This window comes from Ostrinia furnacalis, unplaced genomic scaffold, assembly GCF_004193835.3.
Source record: "Ostrinia furnacalis isolate ACB-3 unplaced genomic scaffold, ASM419383v2 OfSCF4915, whole genome shotgun sequence".
NCBI lineage: Eukaryota > Metazoa > Arthropoda > Insecta > Lepidoptera > Crambidae > Ostrinia > Ostrinia furnacalis.
In genome coordinates, this window is record NW_021135154.1 from 2,272,947 (window position 1) to 2,283,295 (window position 10,349).

The following is a 10,349-nucleotide window of genomic DNA, read 5'->3' on the forward strand; positions in this document are numbered from 1 at the left end:
AATGCACTCAAATCGACATTCCGTATCGACCTAGCCACTAATAGACATGGGTCTAATAATGTGTAAGGGAAATAAGCAATATCTATTCTTGAATATCGATTTACTTACTCTAAACCACAAAACTGTACCTAAACATATTTTTCAGATATGCTGATTATGATATTAAACGTGATTGCATTTTCCATTCAAAACCATAATAATTCTGAAGGAATCAACGCCATATTGGACCAACTGATAAAACAGACGGAAGGAGAAAATGAAGGCACAAAAGGTACGCAATTTGATGTTAAAGAAAACACTGGCAATGATTCCAAAATCATATACATTAAGACGAACTTGAAACTGAATCTACCAAACATAATATTTACAAATATTACAGGAGATCCCAAAGATTCTGATAATTTGAAATATGATACAGTTAGCGAGGAAATTGTAGTAGAGATAGAAACACAGCCACAAAAAGAAGTAGATGATTTTAATGGAGAAGAGCATTTAAAAAAAGATGCTAACGCTCACCAATTGCGATCTGCTTACCCCGATGACTACTTACACAATGATTTGCTTCCAGAACGAAAGAGTACGCTAGATTCGTATCTTTCCAAAATACAAAGTGAGCCAGATTTGCGGTCTCTTTATCCAGATATGATGTTGGATCCCAATTCGAATACAAATTCAGATAAAATTGTTGGAACAGTCAAAGAAATGGCCAAAGATTTGATGGAAAATAAAGATCAGTTTTATGGAGGACCATATGCTCCAGAGAGTAAATTAAATACACCAGCACCAGCAAGCAATATAAATAAACCATTTATTAACGATAAGGAATTCAACGATGATTTACTTTTATCAGGCCTTCTGCATAATAAAGATGCACCAAATAAAATGTTTGATAATATTTTTGGGAGTTTAGACAATCCGAACAAAAATCTTGTTAAAGATAATCCATCAGAATTAGAATCTGGGCAAATTACGAGAAATGCATATTTAGAAAATTTTGCAGATAATATAGCTGCAATAAATCTGCAAAATGCTTTGAAACAAAACATGATGTATCAGCACTATATGAATAACCCACCACCAATAGAAATGCCAATGGTTTATTCTTTGGCTAACTATGAGCCACAGCCCAAAAAAGTGATACGAACAGTGATCAATCATCAAGCACCGGCAATGCCATTTGCACCAATACCAATACAAACAGGTAATACTTTTAAAGCCATATTATTATAGCAGATCTGTAAAAAATTCTTGTATTTCATACTCCTAAATTAATAAAAACATAGGCTTCCTTCCTAGGTAGTACCTACTTCATAATATTGTAGACACGAAATTTAAACGGACATTTTACTCAATAGATTTGATTACGTAAGGATTGTATTTTGGTGAAGATGATGAGTTTTTGAAAAGTTGCGGGCGTCTAGTACTTGATTAAAAAAAATTACCTATTCTCAAAATGCGAGATATAGCTGTAGTTACTGACGTAGTTTTGCAGATTATATTACTTTGGTTTGGCTAATTCAAATTAGACAAAGCCTTACACCTGGCTTTCGACGCTCCGCGGTGTTCGCTGTCAACTAGTTAGTGAAGTTGCGTCGAACAAAGAAGGCCCCGCAATCCGGCCTGGGTCTGACTAGCACAAACAGAGTCACGAGCTCAAAGATCTAGTTAGCATCGCTTTCATCGTTGCGTTTGTTGTTCACCCGCAGATAGTTGCTAAGTGTTGGGATGCTGTTACTGGCTTATGTTATTACTAGCGGCCGCCCGCGACTTCGTACGCGTGAATCCCATTTTTCCCGCTAATTCCCGTTCCCGTGGGAATTTCTGGAATTCCTTTCTTAGTGCACCTCTACGGTACCTAAGCTACGTCCCTTCCAAATTTCAAGTGCCTACGTTTAGCCGTTTAGGCTGTGCGTTGATCTGTCAGTCAGTCAGTCAGTTTCTCCTTTTATATATTTAGATTCTAATTCTATTGATTTGATCGGATTCCGTAGATTTGTTGCTTGCAACTTTTGCAAGCTTTCTTGATAAATTTTTCAGGTATGATTTAAGTTTGCCTTGGTTTTAAAGACAGAAACGGCCTAGCTAGAGTTAGATGGTACCAGATGTTAATTTTTTTGGAACCTGTCTCCCAACCACATTCAGGCGTACTCCTATTAGCTTTTTTTGGGGCACCTACGTTGCAAGTTTGATTAGTATTAGTTCGAGTTCTAGTACTGTCATGTCCTAAAATTTATCTAGATGGGTTTAGCACGGCTTCCGAATTGACTGATGGTATAATTTCAAGTGAGAACGCAACGTTACTGTTCACGCCGTCACCGACAGCTAGTTAACGAAGTTGCGTCGAACAAAGAAAGCGCCCGCTATTCGGGACTGGTGGCTTATTCTAGTAGACATTTTCTATATTTCCAACTCTATCAGTCTCGCTCTACTTGGAGGTGAGTGAGAGAGAAAAATTCAACTGAAAATACGAACGGTTTCAAGAATAGACTTGCTGAGCACAAACACATCGGCCGAGTCCAGGCTCAACGATCTAGTTAGCTGCAACAATCGCACTTTCATTGCTATGATTGGTGTAGGCACGCGGTTTCGATCTACGATTTTATTCATTTGCCTTTACACGTTGCTCGATCCGAAATTTCACAAATTGTGTTCTCCTGATAAGTGGATAGCTCACGTCTGTACCTACTAATCAATAGAAAAATCTGTTATATTACGAGTTCTGTGAGTCAATCTGAAAATTAATTAAACTGGTCTCTAGACAGAGATGCAGATAGCCAAATTTTGTACAGAAAATGTATGTTAAACTAACACTCGGCAAAAATTAAATCAATCTGCTATCTTTAGTTACTGCCGTTCCTCGCAATCTTCATAGTATTGTGTGTTTGCGGATGAGAGGTGTAATTTTGAAATATTGCTCGGTTGCATAAATTAATTAAAAGAACAATTCACTGCAAAATACGGACGTGCGGATGTCTGAGTTATAGGGTGCTAGAGCAGAAATCTGGAATAAAACGTAGAGCGCATTAATTTCTTTATTACAAGCCCTTTGTTTGCGTTTTGTTTATGATGTGATACAAATCGTGCTTTAATGTTGCGTTTATACCAAACGATTAAGATGTTTCATATTGTAAAGTGAAAATGTGAGTTGAGGAGATCATTGAGGTAGCCCAAAATTATGGTTTTATTCGATTGATTTATCAAGTATAGCTCCAATTGAATTATATTTCCATTACCACACACTTGAAAAATTCCTTTGCTTTTAACAATATTACGTGTACGATTTCCACTCATATTTTTTATTATAATCGTAGCATCTCAGTCGAAAAATGTAGGGTGAAATGTAGGGCTAATAAAGCTTAGAATGCCATCAAAATATATATAAATAGGGCAGTAGGGAATGAAGGAGGGTGAGAAAGAAATTCGCAGAGGGTAGATACTCGTAGTCTATGGCGACATTTAATGTGGTACTGAGATAATTGATCCCTCTACTGCATGGAGTCACATATAAATCGGAGGTCTTCATTGACTGGACGATTGACTAGAAAAGGAATTCCACGCGTAAGAACTTGCGACCACAGCTAGTGGAAAACAAACAAATGAATAATTGCCTTTTGATGATTGGAAAATACACTTTCTTAATGAAATAACATATTTTGATTTTTTATTGTAGTGATTATATTTCTTGTTTCAGGTTCTCAATGCTGCACTAACTACTAAAACTGGATTTGTTGATGCAAGTTAAAAATGGTTTGGTTGAAATTAACACAAAAGTATTTATTTTAATAAATGGATGTCATAATTTGCAAATAAATACTATGCAATTAAATTGTACTCAATTGATTGGCAACAATACGACATTATTCCTACTTTTTTTTTGGTGTGAATAACTTACTTTAATAACGTGTGGTTCGTTTGTGACTTATGAAAAGCAGAAAAATAAGAACTTATGAATATAATTTATGTTCTGCTGTTTCTCTCGATGCCAAGATATGAAGGTGCTTTTCGTTACACTTCAAAATTAACTTACCGGTTGTTCGTTTTTCAAATCGGCACGTGTCGGATTCTCGCACCGCGCCCCCTGGGGGGTGGACGCATTAATTTTTCAATGTAGCCCGTCAGTGGGGCGCATTGAGACAGGGCTGCTAACTTACCAAATTTTTCGCGATCATTGACGATCGCCAGCTATTTAAAATTTATACGTATTTAGAAAATCAAAATCAAAATCAAAATTATCTTTATTTGTTTAGACTAATTAAATTAGTTCTTGCAAATCGTCAAATGCTCTTAAGGAGCCTATACATGTCTCATTCTTTTTTTGCCCTACCAGCGCTTCGAGACAAACATTTGGCAAGTGCTGAGAAGAAGCGCCGCAACAAACTCAGTCACCACTGTCTGCCGGTTTAAAAATATAAAAAAGTAGGAAGTTACATACATTCAGAAGCAAGTTACTTACCACGCGCTCCCGTTGATAGAAGGTGACCTTTAAGACGCCCATCTAGCACGAGACCGCGTGGCAGTTTTGAATATATTTCTTTAGTGCCGTGCTAATTTCTAGGTTAATTGTTGCGTTTTGATACATATATTTTATGTCAGGTATATCTTTCCTTGACCAGTCCCCGAAGGCAGCGCCTGTTCACAGACATGACGTGTGAACCAGCCATCGCTTCACTCGACCATATTATAGGGAATGTAACGACCCGCCTCACACGCCACTACCCCAGAGACATTTTAGTGAGCATGACAAGTCTAAGATATCCTTCTGGCTAAGTGCCAGATATAAAACTATTTAGGAGACAAGGCAAGAAAACTCTAGAGAGAAAAGCAAGGCACCATAACAAAACCGTGTGGTAGTTTTAAATAAATTGTATATACTTATATTTAATGCCGTGCCACTGTCAAGTTGATTGTTAATTGTTATGTTAAAAAATTTAAGGTAGGTATATCTTGTCTTGACCAGTCCCCGAAGGCAGCGCCTGTTCACAGACATGACGTGTGAACCAGCCATCGCTTCACTCGACCATATTGTAGGGAATGTAGCGACCCGCCTCACACGCCACTACCCCAAAGACATTTTAGTGAGCATGACAAGTCCAAGATACCCTTCTGACTAAGTGCCAGATATAAAACTATTTAGTAGACAAGGTATGAAAACTCCAGACAGAAATACTCGATTCATAGTATTGGTTTTAATAGTTTATTGTTTTGATTGTTTAAGTTTGATTATTGAATAATGCAGCACTGTATCAGGTTTCATCGATACATCTGAGATCAAATTGTGTTATTAACGCTAACTACAACTTTGAGAAAATTTTAAAAATCCTTTAAATTTCTATTATTTTGTCGTTTTTAACGTCTTAAATTCAAGTTTAGATCTTAAGCAGAGTTGCCAACCCTAATTATACATAACAAGACAACTTCATACCGGCTCACGAGGGTAATCCTTGAGCACATTTCCACGGCGCGTTTTAATCTCCGTGAGCGGCTTTCAATAGCATTTCACACATATAGAAAAGTTTGGGGAAAATGTTTCAAACTCGCGCTGCGAAGTTGCTATGTTAATGTATTTCCTCTTTGTACTAATACTCTGCCGTTAAACACGGTACTTCTAATGAGAGGTAATCTTGAAATGCATTGTACGATATTTCACTTTGCACTTTTTTATTTAGTGTCGTTTTTAGTTTCTAATTTTCTCTTAATTTCCAGGTCTTTGTATTAGGTAAGTAGACAACCAAAGGTCAAACTAGCAGCAAACAAATAGAGTTAACGGTTTAATATGACTACTAGTTAAAACTTGAAAATATGTCATAACAATAGTGATTCTAAAATAATTTAATGCAATACCTAAACTTTTATTTTCATAGTATCACAGTTAGATAAACTTACAGCTCTCCTGATTTCAAATAACATTTTCAAAGAGCATTCATTGTTTTAATCTAAAATGCAATCATGAATTCATTTGTTTGTTTCAAAAGCCCCAAAGGTAGCTAATAACTATTTTTAATAAGCGATGGGCGCACTGCGAACCCACATAAGTATTCCATTAGCCTAAGAAATAATAAGCGCTTAATAATCCAAACAAAGTAAACATTTCCTTGGGTAATGTGTAGCTAAGAAACTTATACGAATGAAATTTATTTTCCATTTCCTCACTCCGTGAAAACTTAAATATGTTCGCAGGGTAAACCACTTTGAGAGCAATCCTTTGATAGTGCTTATCTCTTTATGCAAAACTGTATCAAAATTTGATACCTCAAACAGTCTCGTTTTCATGATAATAAGGATTTTAAAACGGCGTTGTAGTTGTGTTGGAGAGGGGCTCGATAGACGTGGGAATAACGTTCATATTTGGCGGCTATAAATATAAAATCTTTTATAAAACCAATCATGTCTGAATTTATTAAAACAGCAAAAAAAAATGTTAGCACTAAACTTTTTAAGTTAATTTTGTTATGTCAAGTAATAATAAACCTATGTAGTGCCTATTAAATGAATGCCTAGGTATCATTAAGCCGATTGTGATTTTTCCTCATTTTAATCAATAACCCGTATAAAAATATCACAAGAGCTAGAAAATAAGTCTGTAAAGTGTCGCTTTTTAAGCTTATTAAATAAAGAAGTGAAAGTTAAGTAGCTGAGGTGTGAGCCGAGCTTTGTTCCAATTGAACTTCAGCGAACTTTCGCGAACTTCACAAGTACTTCGTAAGAGGTCGCAATAGTCGACTAGTTACTTGTTGTAAACACAAAGTTAGTTTAAGATTTATCGTCTAAAAACGTATTATTTAAATTATATCAAGAACTCAACAGTTTAAATTCTTATTTATTGATTCTCTTTGTGTAAACTTAATGCATATTTTGTCTAGTTAATTACAAACAGTAGGCTATATGTAGAGCAAAATCAAAATAAAAAAAAGAATTTTTGTTCACGTCTATTATTTGTATAAAAACAGCTGGAATGCAGATTGTTATCATGAAAAATCATACATAAATGACTATTACCATCAAAACGATAAGTGCATTGTCTACCTTTATCTCGATAGAACCCCGGAATTGAGTTAATAAGAATTCAAAGAACAGAACACGTTACAGGTAGGGTGACCATCTGTTAGTACACGTGTGGACAAAGTCCGGCTTTTTAATTCATCCGAACTAACGCTTAGATAGGATTCAATAAAATGTCGCGAAAGTTAAGCTGCATGTGGAATTTATTACTTTAATTTGGGACTAAACTCTTCAGAATTTTTTCGAAATATCTAGCATTCGTACAGTTCATTCCAAATTCCTGCCTGGGAATTGCGATATGGTGACCCTAGTTCCAGGTGAACACACAGCGTCCCGGACCGGAAAGGCATCATTTCATTACCTGCTATCGGGCTTTAGACAAAAACGGGACAAGCAAGACTGGGTATCGCGATCCTAAGAACTGATAGACCGACTGGAGTCGATGCAATCGGTGTTCAATGGGAATTTATAGTAATACCGCATTTACTAACATTACCTACACGCTAATATGATCTTGTTTAAATAATAAAATCCTTATTTTGCTAGTTATTAGACAGTCAGACATTTATGTATTAAATTGCTATGAGTCTCGTTTATCATTGCCTAAAAACAATACGGTAAAAGACACGAAATAATATGCTTATACAAAGTCAATTTTCACAAAATTTTCTTAATATACGTTCACCTGTACGTAGTACCAAATTTGCGTAGAGACAACCTTTCGTCTTTGAACACTTTATCCTGATCTTTTTGTTTAACAAGGTATTAAAGCTTAAGCGTGTTACCGGATACGATGATAGAGCTAAGACGTAAGATCCAGTCGTGATTTGAACTTACTTCTCCGCCTTTTTAGATAATAATAAATTAATTTGTTTGTTCCTTATAGCTATTTTGTCATAGAGTTTTGTTGATAATATTATGCTATAGTAGGAACTTTTATAATCCCAAACAAAAAAAAACTGCTCTTAAAATTAATTAAAAACTTGACGTATTACTTGACCTTTGACTACAAAAGCTGAATACATATTAAGCAAATTGATTGTTGTGGATACAAGTTTTTTACTTTTGTTTAATTCCTACGAAAAAAAGGCGCACATAAACTATGCCGTCCCTATAAACTCCCTAACTCTATTAACTGAATATTATGCACTTTTGAACTAACGATCACCCCTGTCTGTTAAAATATGAAATATCCATGTAGTTTCCGACGAGCTACGTGTACAGACAAATAATTTGCCATTCTCAGTCGTAGCAGGTAGCACTCAAAAGTTTATAGATTGTGCATGAGACAGGAATTAAGTTAGAAAAGGCGTTCGTCGTACGCGTCGCATCACAAAGCGACAACTAACAGCAACACGAGCACTTATATCTGAAGCCATCGCGAATTCGAGAACTTTCCACGACAATTTCATAGTCATAATTTCAACTGCACTTTATTAAGAAAGAAATCCGTGTGTTTGTAGTTTGAAGTTGTGTGCTCAGGGAAATATCCGAGTTGTTTGCTGCGGAGATTACCGTGTAGGTTGACTCTATTCAATTATTGCCTTTGATGCGATTAAACATGGTTGTTTGATGTGAACTAACGTTTTAATCTTGCTGTTCTAAATACTTACTGCAATGGAATTCCGGTTCCAAGTCGTCTATCCAACTGTCGTCGGTTTGTGATGTCATGAACAATGACTCTTATTGAAACTGGTTACTCTTTCAACTCGGGGGTTCTGGGTTGCACGGAATATTAGTCACAAATAACGAGTAATATTTTAAAAATTTCAGACACTAGGTTTGTCTGTGTCACCAAGGGTTGTGCCCCTGTCAGTTAGTACCTATGCTGGGTACAATTTTTTAACACAGAATGGTAACTTATGTGATAAAACCCTGCCGTTAATCTCGTTTGATCTCTACCCAACTGTTTCCCATTTCATGTAACGTTAATTATCGTTAAGTGCGTATCACGTGAACTCCATCAATCGTTACATTCATGAATCACGGGAATGGCGCCCCGCGGACAGAGCAATTCGCGACGTATCAATTATTTTTGTATCGGCGGCTACTTATCGCGTCAACGCCGCGAGCATTTACGTTGATTGCCGTCCGACTGTCCCACCCCGGGCTAGGGGTGCTACTGTAATTATTATATTATTATTATCTTTCCGCAAACTTAGGTTTAACTTGGGAGTTAACGACTCCCGAATGAAATGGTATGCTAGGTAACGGCAGCTGTGTTCGCAGGTTTTCAAATACACAAACATTGCGAGTGTATGGCTGGATTGCACAAAACAAACAAACGTCAAGAGTCTGTCAAACTCTATACAAAAACACCGGCTATGGTTATAGGTACTCGTAGTCACGATTAAAATGAGGTGGAGCAACTCAGCAAGTTTATCAATTTTATTCGGGAAGTAACTTGCAGGGTGAGATCATACAGGATCTGAACCAGATTGTGAACTAATTAATGAGTAAGCAATATTATAACCACTTTGGATACAATTGATGGAAATACAATATGTGCAGTCGATAGAATCAATAGTAAGTATATCAACCGCGAAAAACACAAAAAACTAAATTCAGAAAGAAAGTCAATAAGATGTAAGAATAAATTCCCATAGCGACCACAACTTTTATACATAAAATATTGTCATAATAATGTTGATAGACAGCCCTGCGTGACTTTCTGATTCTAACTTCAGAATATTGAAGTACGGATGGAAGGTGCCTAAACTTACATTACTGTTATTGCAACTCACAGTTACCAACCTGCAAATTAAGGCAAGCTATAAATCTTGCACCCTTCATATCATGTTCTTGACAACCCTAATTACTAGTCCTTCACAGGTGCAGTTGCCCTCTCACTTACACTCCAGTTTGTAAGCTTACGAGCGAAAGAGAGAGATGCCGAGCCAGGATATTACTTTGAACTGCGTTTGCATGTAGTGGTCTCGCGAAACGTTTATCCAGCAATGATTGCTGATTGTCACTTGACAGCTGACGAGAAAATTGCCGCCTGATGACGGGATCTCAAATGAATTCTAATTACTGTGCCGTATACAACAGTAGCTAAAGATCCCTTAGCTAGTTGGCTGAAACCCCACTAGTTATTATCTAATAACATTACACATTCATTTTTATAATAGAACGAGTATGGAAAGTTAGTAGCTTGTTGTATCTAACATAAAACAGGTAGGTTAGGTATGTCGTTTTATTCAAACCTTTTAAAGTTTCGGAATGGCTCTGTTTTTGTGGAGCACAGAAAATATTGCCTGAGATATCCACGAAAAATCAAGTATTACGGCGTCTTATGAATATAAAGACAAGGAAGGCGCCCAACTAAAGATACGGTTATTTTTAAAGTG

At 36.4% G+C, this 10,349-nt stretch overlaps 1 protein-coding gene across 2 annotated transcripts; it reads left to right on the top strand.

Annotated features, from left to right (window-relative positions):
• On the top strand, positions 1-3,758 carry LOC114360272 (uncharacterized). 2 transcript variants are annotated; one of them, XM_028314903.1, is made up of 4 exons: positions 1-62; positions 146-271; positions 380-1,201; positions 3,692-3,758. In XM_028314903.1, exons 1-4 carry the CDS (start codon positions 47-49, stop codon positions 3,715-3,717), a joined length of 990 nt encoding a protein of 329 aa, XP_028170704.1. In that variant the 5' UTR covers positions 1-46; the 3' UTR covers positions 3,718-3,758. The 2 variants fall into 2 exon arrangements, with proteins under 2 accessions (XP_028170704.1, XP_028170703.1); XM_028314902.1 differs by having other exon boundaries at positions 146-1,201.
• Positions 3,759-10,349: the final 6,591 nt, after the last annotated feature.